Source organism: Phocoena sinus, chromosome 8 (genome assembly GCF_008692025.1).
Source record: "Phocoena sinus isolate mPhoSin1 chromosome 8, mPhoSin1.pri, whole genome shotgun sequence".
NCBI classification, from domain to species: Eukaryota; Metazoa; Chordata; class Mammalia; order Artiodactyla; family Phocoenidae; genus Phocoena; species Phocoena sinus.
Genome location: NC_045770.1, coordinates 57,633,778 through 57,652,835, shown reverse-complemented (window position 1 = coordinate 57,652,835; position 19,058 = coordinate 57,633,778). Strand labels below are relative to the sequence as shown.

At 42.9% G+C, this 19,058-nt stretch overlaps 1 protein-coding gene across 2 annotated transcripts in view; it reads left to right on the top strand.

Moving 5' to 3' along the window:
- Positions 1 to 8,735: 8,735 nt before the first annotated feature.
- RNF169 (ring finger protein 169) overlaps positions 8,736 to 19,058 on the top strand; it is a 94,046-nt gene continuing 83,723 nt past the window's right edge. For both annotated transcript variants that reach the window (XR_004351122.1, XM_032640578.1), the window contains exon 1: positions 8,736 to 9,263. Coding sequence is in view for 1 of the 2 variants with exons in the window: in XM_032640578.1 (XP_032496469.1) it covers positions 8,762 to 9,263 (502 nt within the window). In the remaining variant the exon portion in view is untranslated. The remainder of the gene's footprint in view (positions 9,264 to 19,058) is intronic.

Genomic DNA, 19,058 nt, shown 5'->3' with positions numbered 1-19,058 from the left:
CTGCAATGTATTTCTTCATTATTATATTATCTGCCTCTGCCATGAGCAGTGTAAGCTCTATAACAGCCTGGACCGTAATGCTTTTTTTTTTTTTTTAATTAATTAATTAATTTGTTGGGCTGCGTTGGGTCTTCGTTGCTGCACGCAGGCTTTCTCTAGTTGCAGCGGGCAGGGGCTACTCTTCATTGTGGTACCCGGGCTTCTCACTGCGGTGGCTTCTCTTGTTGTGGAGCATGGGCTCTAGGCACGCGGGCTTCAGTAGTTGTGGCTCGCGGGCTCTAGAGCGCAGGCTGAGTAGTTGTGGCACAGGGGCTTAAGTGCTCTGCGGCGTGTGGGATCTTCCTGGACCAGGGCTCGAACCCGTGTCCCCTGAATTGGCAGGCAGATTCTTAACCACTGCACCACCAGGGAAGTCCCATGGACCCTAATTCTTGATCTCTGTTTTATTCCTAGTTGGTAGAACAGTGCCTAGCACATAGAAGGGGCTTACTGAATATATTTTTAATAAATGAAAATAAATGGAAGATATCTGGATTATCTGATTCCTGTGAGGAATGGACCCTAAACTCAAGACTCCAAATCCTCAGAATTCAACCACGCTTGTATTTTCATCATTATTATTACTGCTCTCACTTTTATTATCATCTCACAACCTACAACAGTGCCGCATGGCACATGGGGGTACTTACTGTCTGTAGAATGAATGAGTGAATGAATAGACATCAACTTTACAGCTGACCTCAGACTTCATTCCTAGCCTTATTTGCTACTCCATCCCCAGTCCAGCTTCTTATATATACTAAGCTCCAGTTACTCAAAACCAATCGTTTTCACCTGACACACCATATCTTCATGTCTCTGTGTGTCAGCTTATTCTACTATTCCTTCTATTTAGAATTCCCATTCCCTGTCTTTGATGAGTTCTCATTCTTCCTTAGGACCCAATTTTGTATTCCATCCAGGTAGTCACTTCTTCTTCTTGTGCTTCACTTTGTCTACACCACTGTTAAAAACTCATCTCCTGAATTATAGTCATTTGTTGACATATCTGCCTTCTCCTCTAGATAGTGAGCTCCTTGTGGACAGGGACAATATATTTTCATCTCTGTGTTCTCAGAAACCATTGCTGGGCCTACCACATAGCAGTTTCACAATATCTGTTGAAATCCTGCATCTGGTATTGGGCATAGGCTGCCTCCAGGGGCATAGGCTGCCTACAGTGCCATATGCTAGGTTCTGAAGGAGAAGATGTACAATGTTGGGCAAAACATGGTCCCTGGCCCCAAGGATTTACAATCTAATTAGAGAGACAAGTCCTTTTTATGGAAAGGATGTTATTAAAAACCAGTGTATTCTAGAATTAAATATGAGACAGGAGAAGGCTTGGTGTGGTAGAACACGTATAGGACTGGAATAGCCAGTAGACTTAGTTTCTGGTTCCGACTTTACCATTAATTCACTATGTGGCCTTGACAAATGATTTCTTTTCTTTAGGCCTTGGTTTTCTTCCCTATAAAGAAAGATGTTTGATCAGAAGCCTTGGATGGTTTCTAAAGCAGATTCCAGCTCTGACATTCCGAGTTTGGCTCCATGGAAACTGGGTGGAAGAGATGGTGGGGAGAGCTCAGTAGTCTTGGTTTGCCCCCTGGTGGTCGCTCAGCGACATCACAATCCCGGGAGACCTGGCTTTTCTCCCGGACGGAGATAGCAGAGCCCAGAGCCTAGTAAACAAAGAACTGTGGAACAATGACCATTCTAGAAGAGAACCAATCAGCTGGTCACTGGTGGATCGGTATAGAGTCCTATCCTCCTTCAGGACGAAGGAACTTGGGAGATCATGCTCTCTGTTCTCGGCCTCCAGCTAAATGCATCTCATATCTGTTTCTATTCAAACCACCGGAAGTCAATCTTTTGAAGCTCTTTTGTAGCCCCCCTGACTTTTTCTTCTGCTCCCATCACAGTACTCTCTCTGAGGCAAATTTTTTTTTCTACTTTCAGAATAATTGAGGAATTGTACTCCTCCATTCTCTCTTTGTTCTTATTTCACATGGAAAGAAACCGATCCTTAGAGCACTGCCTCTTGTCTCCAGCTAGTTTGGGTTCAGAAGAATTGGACAGTGATATGAGTACATAATCCATTGTCCCTCTCGGCCAAATTCGAGTCTAAGGACAGATGAATTTGAAGTTGTAGTCCTGAACCCCAGTGTCCTCCAACTCTACCCCTCCCCCTTGGGCTTTCTGATACCTATTTTACAGGAGAGCAATTGAACATCCAGAACAAAGCAGAGGCAAATTTTTCATTCTGGTCAGAATTACTATCCACCCATTTATTTATAACAAAATGAGGGTTTTTGCTCCTTCCCACTCTTTTCCTGGAGTAGGGCCATGAGCCCCTCCTTCTGGGACACTTGGTCCAGAAAAAGTGAAGGTAGCAGAAGGATTTCTTTGATGAGATGAGAAAAACAGAGAGACTAGAATAAGACATGTTATTATACTGTAAAAGGTTATCAATAATAGCGGAGAAAAGTTTGTCTTTTACTATCATTATTTTTTAGATTCATGCTTTATATTTTTTTTCCAGTTTTATTGAGATTGAATTCACATACAACACTGTATAAGTTTCAGGTGTGCAGCATAGTGATTTGACTTACATACAACGTGAAATGATTATCACAATAAGTTCAGGGAACATCCCTTATCTCATATAGATACAAAATTTCAAAAAAAGAAATTTTTTTCTGTGGTGAGAACTCTTAGGGTTTACTCTCTTTAACAACTTTCATATGTAACATACGACAGTGTTAATTACATTAATCAAGTAGTACATTACATCCCTAGTACTTATTTACCTTATAAGTAGAAGTTTATACTCTTTGATCACCTTCATCTAATTCTGCCTCCACCTCTATGCCCCCCAGATTCATACTTTAGAAAGATCATTCATTCTGGCTGCAAGATAGAAAATAGAAGAAGGCAGGGCTAGATGGAAAATGTGCTGTATATTTTCTGTTTGCCTCTCCACATATTCTCTCCACCCTGCTCCACCTGTTCTGTGTCCCAGAAATTTGACCTATCTGGGCTCCCAATGGACCCCAAAGTTTTGCCTTTTAGGTGTCTCACTCTGAAGTGGAGTTAAGAAGGGCCATTTATTTCCTTATTCTGTATATGTTGAACCAAAAGGATTTCTTAGAGCCACCTCTATTGCCTTAAGAGAAGAACAACCAAATAAAAGAGGGAATTCTTTGCTTGGAATCTTGGGCCAGAGCCTGAGGGTAGGGAAGAGAGGAAGCAAGACCAAGGGGATGGGAGGGAGGTGCAGAGAGCGAAAGAGAGAGAGTGAAACCAGCTGTGGATTTTAGGTGGATTTATAGGTATCTAGAGGGGGAAGTTTAAAGAAATTAAAGAATTATTTTTTTCCACCAACGTGCTTGTTGGTTAAACAGATTTTTTTTTCTTTTTTGGCAATGCACTGCTCTTTGAACCTTGCTAAACACTAAAGACATAACTAAGGGTATAACATTCTTTCATTCCGCAGCATCTAGAATGTGCCAAATACTGTACCTAAAGCTGGTCCCACCAAAGCTGGCCCAGCATCCACACCTTGCCTTCCTTGTTCACTCCTGAACTCTCAGCACCTATATTATCCTGCCACATAGTAGGTGCTCTCTAGATACTTGTTGAATATATGAATGTTAAGTGCACTATACTTTCTCCAATGACATCTCAACTCCATGGAGGTGGGATGAAGTCTGCTTAGATTATTTTTATTCCTCACTGGTAATCATAAGATTGAGAGGTATCCTTATAAAATACAATCTATACCTAACACTCCCTTGGTCCAAATATTAAACTTTAAAGGTCCCCCAACAGCCTGAATTTATTTCTCTGTAATATGGAGATAATAATATACTCAGCTCACAGGGTTACTTTAGGTTTAAATGAGATAGATGGATTACTGCTGGGCATGTGCCTAGCACGTGGTAGTTGCTCAATAAATTCTAGTTCCTTTTCTTCTCCAATTTTCTAGCCTCATGTCCAACACAGTGTTCTAGCCACATCAAATTCCTCATTAGTTCCACACAGATCCTGAACTTTCATACGTTTGTGCTTCTGCTCTTGTTTTCCCTCTGTCTGGAATGCCTTTCCTGTGTCTACCTAGTGAACTCTTCCTCATCGTCCAAAACAGAGCTCACATGTCTCCTCCTCTGGGAAACTTTTCCTACTGCCCCCTCCCTACCAGCTTTGCTCTCTGTTTCCATCGCACCTTGTATGTGTCTCAGCTTTAGAGCTTGTAATTCTGTTGTAATTGTCTCTTTTTTTCTGTGATAATTATTTACGTATAGTTTTGCCTCTCTGTTAGGCTGTGACCTTGAGGGGGGCAGGAATCAAGTCTTATTTGTATTTGTAGAGCATTTGGAAAGAATCTGGAGGAGGCTGGAAAGATGACAGGTAGAAGGATGAGCTTTGCAAAAAGAACTACTTCTTCCCCGAAACAAAAGGGAAGGAACTGAAGATGAGTGACAGTAAGAATGTAGCAAGAACCTTTAAAGCAAAAGGGAGGGGGGCCAAATCACAAGGAGAAATCTGGCTTGAGGGAGGAAGAGTACAGGGAGAAGAGGCCACCAGGAGAGATGAGCAGGGCAAAGGAGGGTTGGGGTTGGTGGGGTCTGAGGGACTGAGCCTTCTCCTTCCTAGATGTTTGAGGCCTCAGGAGGGACTCAGTGCCTGGGCTGGCAAAAAGGGGTTTGGGGGCTCACAGGGAGGAACAGCCTGTCTCCACGTGGAACAAAACCAAGTAGCTTTGCTTCACATTTGAGTCTTTCAGTCCAGCAGGAAGTAGCTGGAGCCTCCAGCTGGAGGGAAGAGGGTAGGTTTGCAGTGATGTGGATGAGGAAAGCTAAGTGATGGCGGTGGTATGGACCATGGAGTGCCAGTTAGGGACACACTATGAGAAGGATGGCAGGGAATTTTGGCAGTGATGCAATCGTCAGAAAGTATGGCAGGAGTGGCAGAGAAAAGACAGCTGGAGAGGAAGCACTGTAGGTGTGGCTGCACCACGACCTGTTCCAGTTGGCATCCTCAGTGACTGCATTCGAGTAAGCCTGTAAGTCCTTCTTCCCTGGGTGGACTGTGGTACAGGTGAGGGATTCGGGAAAAAGCAACACATGCAACTTGGGCTTCTTCTACTTTAGGCTGTCAGACTAAGCTTCTCAGATGGTTTCATATTGGTTCTTCATTGCTGCGCGCAGGCTTTCTCTAGTTGTGGCGAGCAGGGGCTACTCTTCGTTGTGGAGCACAGGCTTCTCATTGCAGTGGCTTCTCTTGTTCCGGAGCGTGGGCTCTAGGCGCGTGGGCTTCAGTAGTTGCAGCACGTGGGCTCAGGAGTTGAGGCACGTGAGCACTAGAGCCTGCGGGCTTCAGTAGTTGTGGCACATGGACTCAGTAGTTGTGGCTCGCGGGCTCTAGAGCGCAGGCTCAGTAGTTGTGGCACTCGGGCTTAGCTGCTGCGCGGCATGTGGGATCTTCCCGGATCGGGGATCGAACCCGTGTCCCCTGCACTGGCAGGTGGATTCTCAACCACTGCACCACCAGGGAAGTCCCTTCAGGTGACATTTTAAAAACAACAAACCAGTGTCTCAGACTACTTTGTTACAAACAACAGAAATTGTGAGTAATTTAAGGAAAAAAAGACATTTACTCAAAGGATATAGAGAGTTGACAGGAAGGCTGGCAAGCTGGATTGTGGAAAATGGGTTGTAACCTAGGAAGGCCAGGCAGCAGGCACTACGGCCAAGTTCGTGCCTTAGGAACAATCTGGCGTGGCCACCATCACCACGGTAGGGACACTCCCCCCTCTACCCCAACCCCCAAGGGACCCACTGTGGTTGGACACCTACTGTCTCCGTTCCTGTGAGTAATTCTAAACTTGTCAATATGCCTTTGTGTCATCCCCTGAAGATTCAAAGTTCAGAGAGGAGTGGCCATGTGGCCGAGCCTAGGTCATATTTCATGTTCTGGCTGCCTCGGGGCAGGGGGAAGGCTATCTCTCTGATTCAGCTTCCCTAGTCTCAGCAAAACTGCACAGAACGGGTCATTCCCCCAAACAGGAGGAAGTTTTGGATGCCGATGGTAACTAAATAAAGCAAAATGTCTACCATGCCCTCATCTTTCAGACTGCTTTTCCTTCCCAGTTACTCTCTTTTGTTGGTGGTGATTTGCGATCATAATCTCAGGCTTCCCAGGCTTGACACTTTAAAACCATCCTCATCGCCCTCATTTTCCCACATAGTGAATAACTCTCCAAATTTCTTAGATTTGCCTTGCCTTCTGTCACAGATACTGCTTTAGTAAGATTACTTTGGCAACAGCATAGAGGAGAGAAGAGACTGGAAATTGGGAGTCAGACTTCTAGAATATTAGAGCTAGAAAGGACCTTTGAATTTATCCATTGTAGTGGTCTTATCTAGGAGTATTCATTAGAATTCCTATGGCATTATAAAAATTTACATGCTGGCATCCCATCCTCAGGTTTTGGGTTCAGTAGATCTGAAAAGGGACGTTGGCATATGTGTATATATGTGTGTGTTCATGTATGTGCATGTGTGTGTCTTTCTGAAGTGTATCCCAGGTTGAGAACTGCTGAATTCCAGTACAACTTGTTTTAAAGATGAGATGACTAAGGTCCAGAGGGAATTTATCTGTTTGAAATTATCCAAATTAATGAAATGGAGAAAGTGGTCATGACCAATCCTAGATCTCCTGGCTTTTGGTCTAGTATTACTCAGAACTCTTGCTTTTTCCCTCTGCAAAAAGAAATTTCTTGCCTTTATTTGTATTCAAGAAAGCATGCTACACTGCTGTGGTTCAGCTTCTCCAATAGAAAGTAGACTTCAGATTGAGAGCCCCAAACTGTCAAGAGTGAACAGCCCATACCAAGGGCCCCATCTCTAAGAGTAATTGGCTTGATCTCTGGACCACAGGCCTTCCTTGTCAGAATCTGTGCAAAGCATCCTCACTTCCCATCCAAAGTGGGAAGTGAAATGAAGAGGACCTTTGGAAGCACAGCCTGGGTGAAGCCATACTTCTGAGTTTGTCAGGATTCTGACTGTCTGGGCCTCTGTGCACACAAGCCCTTGTTTCAATTACGCATTGACCCTTCTTCAATTCTTCACTGTCCTTTAGCCATCTGGTTCTCATTTTGGGAATCCACTTCTTTCTTTGCTCTGCTGGCTTCCACCAATCACTCTGCCTTGGACTGGTTTACTATCAGCTCAGGTACTGTTTCCAGGCAATCTCATGGAAACCCAGGGCCTCTGATGCCTTCCATTACATTATGTTACTTTTTTTTTTTTAATTTGCTCTCCTTACAAAACTTGTGCTTTCTTATAAAGATTCCCAAGAGGAAATGCCATTTGCTGAATGCCTTCCTGCTCCAAATCTACTTTAGTGCAAAAAAGCAAAGGGTGGGAGAAGCGCTGTAGCACAACCTTCTCTCTGTCAGAGGGAAGCTATTGTTTCTCTTGTACCCTCTGCATCCAGAAAGGGAACTGGCACCAAAGTCTGAGCACCTCACTCAGTGACTAAGCCAAGCAGGAATGGTGTGGTCAGAGCTGTCCTTTAGGAAGTAACTCTAAGAACTATGGAGGATGGATTGGAGGAAGAGAGTCTGTGGGCAGGGAGACAATTTATAGAAGCTTCTGCAATAATCTAGGTGAGAGATGATGAGACCTGAATTGGGCAGTGGGAATGGGATGAAGAGGAGACGATAGGTAGGAAAATGGTCATTTTGGTGGGAGAATTGACAGCGCTAAGAAACTGACAGATGTGGGAGATGAGGGAGAAGTAAAGATTACCAGGTTTGGAGCTTGAGGAACTGGGAGAATAGTACCTTTACTGGAATGAGGGAAATAAGAAGAGCTGTTTTGAAAGGAGGGTGGAAGACAGTGACTTTAGTTTGGTACATGAGGGATGCAGACATCCAAGATGATGCTTCCATCAGGCAGTTGACTATGCAGGGCTGGACTCAGGATGTGTGGACTGCAGATATCAATTCGAGAGTTTCAGCTAGAAGAAAATGTGAGGTGGGGTATGGGCTGGGGGGGCCAATACACGGAAAGGAGTAGAGGACTGAGGCCTGAGCCTAGAGGAATACCCACATTTAAGCCCGAAACAAGGGGGAGGGCTCAAGAAAAGAGTCTGAGAAAGAGCTGAGAAAGGGAAAAAAAAAACAAGGAAAGTGTAGCTTTGCCAGCCAAGGGAGGGAAGTTTCAGGAAGGAATCTGGAGCGAGAGTTTACTGAGATGTGGACTGACAAGAAGCTGCTATTTTTGGCAGTTAGTTGCTGGTCAGGGTAGGACTGGTCTCAGTCACAACAGCTATGAAGCAGAGGCAGGGTTCTGAGTAATTCACATACTCCCCAATCACATTAGCCTCAGTTATCAGGGTATTGCAGGATAAATAAGTGTAATTACTTCATAAAGTTTAATATCGCTCAGTTTCCAAATAAATCCCCTCAGTCCTCAACTTAATTTGGCCCACTAAGAGGAAATCGCAAAGAGTAGAAGGCGAGGCCGAAGACCAGATATATAAAGGATAACTAATAAATATTAATGAGGTTTCACCTCACGCCAACCATGTCCCGAGAGACCCTCTTCTGGAGCCCCGCCCCTCATGAATATGTATATAGCGGTGCCCGCCGCGCACTGCCCCGCCCTCTACTCTTCTCCCTCGCAACGGACTCTCCCCACAAACGGGAAACAAGATGGCGGCGGCAGGTCCGAGCACTCGGGCCTCTTCCGCGGCGGCAGCGGCAGCTCTGAATCGGCGGGGTCGGCGGGGCCGCTGTGACGAGATGGCGGCAGCCAAGACTGGGACCCCGGGCCCGGCCTCTGGCCCCGCGCTGCTGGTGTTGCCGCCGCCGTTGCTGCAGCCGCCGCCACCGCCGCGGCCAGAGGAGTCGGACTGCGCTGGGTGCCTGGAGACCCCGGGGGAAGCGGCGGCCCTGCCGTGCGGCCACTCGCTGTGCCGAGGCTGCGCCCAACGCGCCGCCGACGCGGCGGGCCCGGGTTGCCCGCGCTGCCGCGCCCGCGGCCCGGGCTGGGCCCGCCGTCGGGCCCGCGACAACTGGCAGCCCGACGCGGAGGTGCTGGGCGAGCGCGCCCGCCGCGGCCCACCCGAGCGCTGCCGCCCGCGTCGTGACGGGGGCGCGGCCGCCACGGGGCCCAGGCCCGAGCAGGAGACGCGCGGCGCGCCAGCGGAGCCAGGTGGAGTTTCCTCTTCTCCCCTTGGGGTCCGGAGCGAGGCTGCCGCGCCCCGGCCTGGCCTGGTTAGGGGGTGGAGGGTCCCAGGCCCTGGCCCTGCTCGAGCGGGTGTCGAGAGTTCTCGTGGGGTTGGAACCGGGCTTTGCCCAGGTGCAGTATGTGTTTCTGAATTTTGAACTTCGGGATGAAGTACGGGCACGATGGATTTGGAGTCAGAAGTTTGAAGGGAGCCATAGCATTTCTTGGAACAAGTTAGGGCCAGGTTGGAATTGGTGAGTGGAGGAGGGTACCGAACTTTGTAGGGGCAGTGGAGGATCCGAGAAGTGCTTGATTTAGTGTTGGGTGAAGAGCTTGGGGTTGAATTGCTTGTGAAGATGTGATCCCTGGGCCTGAGTGGGTCAATGAGAGGTGTGGCATATACGGAGTGTGAGGGGCAGATTAGATTGATTTTGAGGATGCGAAGGGAGCTTTTCAGACTTGAGCGTTTGAGTTTATATGTGCAGTTTTCACAACATCTTGAAAAACGCAAGAGCCTGGCACGTAGAGAAGACGTAATAAATGATGGCTATTTATATTTATAATAACTAATAATAAGCTCCAGCAGTGCTCTACAAAAAAAGATGGATGGGGTTTAAAAGTTTTGGAAGCGGAGACTGGTTGGCGGGGGCTGCTTCTATCTCGATGGCAGTAGGTTTCCTACTATTTTCCTGGCAGTTAGGAGTCCGTTGAAGGACTGTTGTCTACAACTTCTTTGCCTTCCCCCCGTCGCCGCCCCCCGCCACCCCCCCCCAGCAGCCTGCCACTCTTTGGTGCTGAGCTTGACAGAGAAAGTGCCCTGTTGAAAACACAAAACAAAACTGTTATAACTTGGGACTCTTTGAGACACACCCAGTCAACACAACAGCTAGAGTTCTTTGATAAAAGCTTACCTAGGAAGAGATTTTTCGAGAAACGTAATTAGGACAGGACAGATATTTGCATCTTTTGTGTTGGGAATTCTGCCATGTGCTATTTTCAGTAGGGAAAAGGAGACATTGCTTGTGTATGAAAGTGCAGTCACTAGAAACTACAGGTTCCAGAATGCAGTCTGTTTTGATTCAAGCAGTCAGACACCTGCCACTGTCCTAGGATACCTTATTTTTATTTCTGTCTTATTTTCTGTGTTCCTCGTTATTCCTTTTAAGCTTCATAGCATCCTTATGAGATAGGTACTTTTATTTCCATTTTATAGATGGAACTGAGGCCAAGAGAGGTTAAGTAAGTTGCCCAAGGATGAAAACCCAGTTCCACCTGATTCCTGCTCAGAAAAGAGATGAAGCCCTCCCCAAACATCATCTATGCTATTTAATTTGCTTCAAATTCTGAGATTATGGTAAAAAAAATTAAGACAGCATTTTTCTGGTCTCCATACTAGTACTATTGATTGTATGGTCACGTAGGATACAAATTTCTATTTCCGAAGCCTGTACTCCTTTGTGGAATATCAGGTCTGAGATTTGAACCATGAGAGGGTGTATGACTTGATGATTTGTGCAAACTTTTTCCTTGAAGAAATTTGTGTATCAGTAATTAAGAAAAACAATATAAAATGAGATTTCAAATTAGGCTCTGTTGAGTCACTGAATATCCACCAATTACTTTATATGTTTGTATGAGGACCATTATGAAAAATATTTTTCCTTAAGTGTTCTTATTGTTGGATCATTGAGTGTATATAATTACATGCTTGTTAAGTCAAAATATTATAGAAGAGTATTGCTGAACAGGGTTTGGGAATAAACCCTGTTTATCTTCTAGCTTTAGCAAGTTGTCTAGACCTCTTGAGTTTATATGCAATATTTTTTAAGTTAAAACTTTAATAGGCAATTCACATAATTCAAACAAAAATATAAGAAAGTATACAATGAAAAGGTTCCTCCTACTCCTTTCTTTATTTCCCATTTTCACCAAAGATTCATGTTGATTCTTCCACAGTTTCGTTATGCTTATACATGGAAATTCAAATATATTTATTTTATTTTTTGATCTTTTTACATAAAAGGTTATATGTTATATGCACTGGTGCTTTTTTTCATATAACAATACATGATGGATATCTTTTCATATCAGTACATAGAAGGTTTCTTCATTGTACTTATAGTTACAAGGAATTTCATTGAATGGATGTAACATAATTTACTTAATCATCTATTGGTGGATATTTAGGTTGTTTCCAGTCTTTTGCCATTATGAATTATTGTTTATAAAATTGGTTTACAATGTATTTGTACGTTTTTATGAATAGTTCACCTGTAGCTTTCACCAGATTCTCCAAGTGTTGCAAAAAAAAAAGTTAAGAACTTTTGTTTTAACCCAGTTCCCTCATTCTACTGAAGAGAGAACTGAGGCCCAGAACAGAGAAGAGAGTGACCAGGTCATTGTGGGTTAGTAGCAGATAACAAGGGCTGAAAGGCTAACCCTTAAATAAGGGCTAAAACATAACCTAATTCACAGTTAAATGTTCGTGATGGTTTGTAATAGACAGTAAAAATACCAGTTTCATAATAATTACATCACATTTTTATTAGTGGGAAGCAGCAACAAAATTAACAATTTTAGGTTAATACAGAAGTATATTGCTTAGCAATATTCTTTTGGCATAATTAGGTCAATTGATAAAAGAAAGGGCAGACCTGCTTTATAAAACTGGAAATAAAATTTTGTAGTAAATTCACTGGTATTTAAGTGAAATTCTTAACTTTTTTTTTTTTTTTTTAAATTTCTTGAAGTCCCATGGCTCTTTTGGAATTGAATTGAATTGAATTTTGGAATTTTTTCTGAAAAAAGTGCAAGAGTTTGTGTGTGTTGAAAATTTTGGTTGTGCTGGTGATATTTTTGTTTTTTGTCAGCTTCTCAAGATTTAAAGTTCAGAACCTTAATAACGTCTGTATTAAGTGTTTTATTTTATTCTTACATACACTGTCAATTTGCTTTTGGATACAGTATCAGTTAATTTGTGCAGCAGTGTGTGTTGAAGGTTAAGTCAGTGATCATTTCAAGATGAACCTAGACTTCAACTGTATGTTCTTTGAGGATCTGCAGCTCATTGTATGTATTGACATATTAAGTATTTGGACCATATTGAGCAATATTAAGCAAGTATGTAATGAGTGCCTACTCTGTGCCAGACACTGTTCTAGATCCTTGGGTGACATCAGTGAATAAAATAGTCAAAGATCCCTCCCTCTTAGAGCTTATATTCTAAATTTAGAAACAGTCCTGGTCCATTGATTTTTAAAAAAGAAGATTTACCATACAGACATACATAGGTAGATTTGCAAATATAAGAACATTTAAGCCTCATTGATAAGAATTTTTTAAAATTAATTAATTAACTTATTTTTGGCTGCGTTGGGTCTTCGTTGCTGTGCGGGTTTTCTCTAGTTGCAGCGAGCAGGGGCTACTCTTCATTGCGGTGCGTGGGCTTCTCATTGTGGTGACTTCTATTGTTGTTGAGCACGGGTTCTAGGCGCGCTGTCTTCAGTAGTTATGGTGCAGGGGTTTAGGTGCTCCACATGTGGGATCTTCCTGGGCCAGGACTTGGACCCGTGTCCCCCTACACTGGCAGGCGGATTATTAACCACTGTGCCACCAGGGAAGTCCCAAGCCTCATTGATAATAATTAATTTTAAGAATTCATTTAGTCTTTTGAAATCAAGGATGATCATTCTAAATTATGCTGCCTTTGAACTTGAAACCAGGACCTTTTAAGGACAGTTCTTTGTCCTTTTACGATGGGTAATAACTGAAGAGAAAAGCTAGACAAAGGCTGATGAATCTTTAAATTGGCAGTTTAATTTTTTTTCTATTTGTAGTGTTAAAAGTGCATTTCAAAAATTGAATAATTCAAAAAAATTGAATAGTGCCCCATTTATTCCTTCCCTTTATCCCACCCCAACCTCCCTGTTCATTTAGGGTTGACATTTATCCATTAAAAAAATTTCTTCTTTCTGTGAAAAACAAGTAGTTCTGGTTTATTACTCAGTTGGCAGACAATGTTTGTTATGTGTGCAAACGTAAATTGCATGTAGAACTAATGAATAATGAAATCATGTGATTGTAGTGTAAAAGGACAGGAATTTCCCTTGTCTGAAGGGATTTGTCTTAAAATGTATAAAATGACTCAACTTTTTATCCTAGTAACACATATTCCAGAATTTGAGTGTCCTTATATGTTTTACTAATATGGAAATATTTGCCTTGTGTTTTTTAAAACTCAGGATGAGATTACCTTATAAACTAAGCCTTAATTACCATTGACAGAATAGCTCCATTCTGTAGAATTCGGGATTGAGCAGCAGGAATTTAGGTGTTATTTGTTTTCCATTCATTTTTCTACTCCCTGTCTAATTTCCATTTAATCTTAGAAGACTTGACTGCCTTGAATTCATTTGAATCTGAGTTTGCTTTAGTGTAGGATGTAGGATATGTTTGTCAAATTTCATTCCACTATTTCAGTGAGCATTTAGGGCACACACTTGTGTAAGAGAATACAATAAAAAAGATGAGTAAGTCATGGTTTCTGTCGTTTAAGATTCCACAGTCTTGTTGGGGAAACACACCTTATCAAATAATATACAAAGTGTAAGTGAGGTAAATGCATAATGCCAAGAAGAATAGAACAGTGGGATAACTGACAGTCTTTTGAGGAAACTTGAGGAAGGCACTTGCGCTGTGTGTTGGAAAAAGAATAGGAGTTCACCAGGTGAGGGAAGAGGAGATGGCCATTCCTGGCAAAAGAACCTGCACATACAAAGGCATGAAGGCATTTGGCATATTCAGAGACAGACAGGAAGTTAAATATAGATGGAATGTGGGGCTGGAGTGGGGAAGGAGGAGAGAAGAGACTACAGAAGTTTGATCATGAAGGTCATGGTATGTCATGCCGAAGGAATTTGGGACTTTATCCTATAGACAGTGTGGAGCCCTTAAAAATATTTAAGTAATGGAATGATACTGTCATAATGTGCTTTAGAAAGACAGTATTGGTTGGAGTGTGGAGGAAAGATGTGAATAGAAACTGGAGGAAGGGAGTCAAGTTAGGGGACTGTTTTAGTAGTTCAGACAAGAGGTGAAGACGGGCTGGACTAATGCAGTGATTGTGGGGATGTTTCCTTTAGTTATTCATTAATTTAGTAACCATCTGAGTTGAGGGCCTTCTGTGTGCTAGGCACTGGGGCTGCAAATAGAAATAAAGCATAATTCTGTCTCTTAAGGTCAGTGTAGTTGAGAAGATTGCTATATAAACGTGTAACTGGAATGTGGGGTAATAAATGCAATAACTAATACAAGATATAATTGTAGAACGCAATATGGTATATATTAATTGAGCAAGTTAATGGAGCAGGATCTGGAGACAGACTATCTGTGTTCAAATTCCAGGTCTGCCATTTATAGCTGTTTGTCTTTGGGCACATTGCTTAATTTCTCTGTACCTTAGTTTCCTCATTTTGAAAATGGGGATAGTAGTGGTAGCAAAATCGTAAGGTTGTTGTTAAGACTGAATGAGTTATTAGCATATAAAGAGCTCAACGAATGTTAGCTCTTTTCACAAAAAAAGAGAACCCAGCTTGGATGGGTCAGGAGTGGCTTCCTGGAAAGGCAGACACTTGACCATGAGTATTTAGTAGGCAGATGAAGGGAGGATAAAACTGAGGGAAATAAGTACTTTTAAAAACATAGGAGTAGGGCTTCCCTGGTGGCGCAGTGGTTGCGAGTCCGCCTGCCGATGCAGGGGACGCGGGTTTGTGCCCCGGTCGGGGAGGATCCCACATGCCGCGGAGCGGCTGGGCCCGTGAGCCATGGCCGCTGAGCCTGCGCGTCCGGAGCCTGTGCTCCGCAACGGGAGAGGCCACAACAGTGAGAGGCCCGCGTACAGCATAAAAAAAAAAAAAAACATAGGAGTATGAAACAAAAGGAGAGTTCTAGGGATTGCAAATATGGGTAGTTGGAGCATAGAGTACATGTGGGAGAGTGGAAGGAGGCAGAATTGCAGAAATAAGCACTTACTGGATAATAGTGGACTTTGAATGCCATGCTAAGAAGGGGGGATCCACCGAAGAGTTTGAAAGAGGAGTACATCTTTGCACTCTAGAGAGATCACTCCTATAGGGGTAGTGTAGCAAATGGATTGGAGATCCCAGATTTCTTTTAGCAAGATGGCTAACTTATCTTAGCTAAAGACTCTGTTGCTACAAATATCCAGAAAAGCTGGATGATAAACAACAGTTCTTTGAAATGCATTTCTGAGCTTGCAGGAAAGACAGGAAGATCTCTAGATTCCAAAAACAAAAATGGAACTAAAACCCAAAACTTCATTAAGACCTTGAGCTCATGCTGTGACAGAGATGAAGGAATTGAGTGAGGGGTTGTTTCTGGTTTTTTATTCCTAGTGATTGAGTTTTAACTGTGTGGAAAAAGGAACCAAAACCAAGACTTTTGCATCAGGCTGGGATTCCTGATGTGCTGCATCCTAGGTGAAACGGTGGGCTAGAGAAAAATCTTCCCACTGACACAAGGAAATAAGAAATCTCATCTTGGTTTGCCTGGACTCTATACAAAGAGGAAATGGAAAAAAAGCTTCCCTGAGAAATTGAAGCACAAGACCTATGCCTTGCTCATATTTGCGACCTGAGTTTATATTATATGGTTCAGGTATCCCCATGCTAGGAAATTAATATAAAAGCTGGCTCCAAGCTAGTGATACCACTGGGCCACCTGGAGAAAGGAAAAACAAGACTTGAAGGGGTACTCTTTTTTTTTTTTTTTTTTTTTTTATGCGTTACGCGGGCCTCTCACTGTTGTGGCCTCTCCCGTTGCGGAGGACAGGCTCCGGACGCGCAGGCTCAGCGGCCATGGCTCACGGGCCCAGCCGCTCCGCGGCATGTGGGATCCTCCCAGACCGGGGCACGAACCCGTGTCCCCTGCATCGGCAGGCGGACTCTCAACCACTGCGCCACCAGGGAAGCCCGAAGGGGTACTCTTATATCTCAGGCCACAAGGAATTCTCACAGAAGAAATAAACCCCACAGAAGATGAATTTATAATTAAAAGTGACACACAAGGAAACAATTTTCTACCACAAATTAGAGTCAGCAGATATTACAAGCAGGAGGATTACAGCTCTAAGAACTGGCATAGTAGAATGGCAGTTTGAAAGGTAATTTAAAGCAGCATATTTTAAGTGACTAAAGACATTAAACAAGTAATTGACATCCCAATAAACGAATAAGACGTGAAACATACATTTGGAAAAGAACTAAACATAATGAAAAATAGGTTAAAAAAATGCTCAGTAGGGCTTCCCTGGTGGCGCAGTGGTTGAGAGTCCGCCTGCCGGTGCAGGGGGCACGGACGGGTTCGTGCCCCGGTCCGGGAGGATCCCACATGCCGCGGAGCGGCTGGGCCTGTGAGCCATGGCCGCTGAGCCTGTGCGTCTGGAGCCTGTGCTCCGCAACGGGAGAGGCCACAGCAGTGAGAGGCCCGCATACCGCAAAAAAAAAAAAAAAAAAAAAGCTCAGTAAGTAAGTGATCATTTACACAGATGAAGAGAAAGTAGTAAGCTGGGAGTTAGATATAAGGAAATCCTGAGAATGCAGAACAGTAAGATGAAGGAAAATATGAAAGAGGTGGAGAAATGAAAGACTAAGCAAGAAGACACAACATCTAATAGCAGTTCCAGAAGGAGAAAAATAAAATGAGGGAAACATGGAATTTGAAGAGATGACATGAGAATTTTTTGGAATTAATTTAAAAAGACATGAATTTTTAGGTTTAAGCTCATGAGGGCCTAGCAAGAATTAAATGAGCAAACTAAAAACAAACCCCACAACTAAATACATTGCAATGAAACTGCAGAACACCAAAGACACTTTTATAAGCAACCAGAAAGGAAGGACAAAGGAGCAAGAATCAGACTGAGAGCAGATATCTCTTAATAAGAGAGGCCAGAAGAAACTTGAATAATACCTTCCTAGTGCTGAGAGAGATCAGAATTTCATACTCAGTTATCATTCAAGAGTGAAGGCAAAATAAAAGTATTTTCAGATGAACAAAAATATGGAGAATTTACCACACTGTTTCTGAAAGAACTATTACATGAAAGAATGCACTTCTGCAAGAAAGAAATGTAACTTAGGGGAGCGAGAAGGATACAAGAAATCATGATAGGGACTTCCCTGGTGGCTCAGTGGTTAAGAATCCACCTGCCAACGCAGGGGACACAGGTTCGAGCCCTGGTCCAGGAAGATCCCACATGCTGCAGAGCAACTAAGCCCGTGCACTGCAACTACTGAGCTTGTGCTCTGGACCCATGAGCCACAACTACTGAGTCTATGTGCCACAGCTACTGAAGCCCGCATGCCCAGAGCCCATGCTCTACAGCAAGAGAAGCCACCGCAATGAGAAGCCCGTGCACTGCAACAAAGAGTAGCCCCCGCTCTCTACAACTGAAGAAAGCCCACGCGCAGCAACAAGACTCAATGCAGCCAAAAATAAATAAATTAGTTAAAAAAAAAAGAAATCATGATGAACAAAGAAATTGGCTCGGTAAATGAAGAACTGACTGTATGAAACAAAAATAATTATGACTGATTTGTTGGGGCTAAAACCAAAGTGGAACTAAAATATCAGATGAGGTTAAAATGTAAGCTGGGAGGGAAAGTGACCAGCATTAAAGAGTTATATATAGTTCAGAAGGAAGATAGAGATATTAATTAACTTTAAGCTTTCAGTCAGGTGCATATTAAAAATGGAAGGATAACCACTAAAAGAAAAGAAATGCAATGTATAACTTGATCTACTATGTATATATAGAACCATACACTTCCCAAATTAGAGAATATACATTCTTTTAAATTAAAAGTGAAATTTTTATGTAATTTTATGTAATTTATGTAATTAGGCACAAAGAAATTATCAACAAATACCAAAGCTTGATATATCAACCATGTTTTCTGACCCCAATACAATAAAATTAGAAATTAATAACAAGTATAACTGATTCTCCTCACCTCCTATCCATGTTTGGAAATTTAAAAAGTAAAAGCAAAAATAAACTAAAAATAAATGGATGAAGAACAAATTCATGGAAACTGGAAAATATTTAGAATTAAATAACAGTGGAAACACTATATGTCAAAATCTGTGGAATACAGCAAAGCAGTACTAAGAGGAAAAATTTTTTTCATCTTTATTGGAGTATAATTGCTTTACAATGTTGTGTTAGTTTCTGCTGTACAACGAAGTGAATCAGCTATATGTATACGTATATCCCCGTATCCCCTCCCTCTTGCGTCTCCCTCCCACCCTCCCTATCCCACCCCTCTAGGTGGTCACAAAGCACCGAGCAGATCTCCCTGTGCTATGCAGCTGCTTCCCACTAGCTATCTACTTTACATTTGGTAGTGTATATATGTCAGTGCTACTCTCTCACTTCGTCCCAGCTTCCCCCTCCCCTCCTGTGTCCTCAAGTCCATTCTCTACATCTGTGTCATTATTCCTGCCCTGCCACTAGGTTCATCAGTACCATATTTTTAGATTCCAATGTATGTGTTAGCATACAGTATTTGTTTTTTTCTTTCTGACTTACTTCACTCTGTATGATAGCCTCTAGGTCCATCCACCTCATTACAAATTACTCAATTTTGTTTCCTTTTTATGGCTGAGTAATATTCCATTGTATATATGTACCACATCTTCTTTATCCATTCATCTGTTGATGGACACTTAGGTTGCTTCGATGTCCTGGCTATTGTAAAT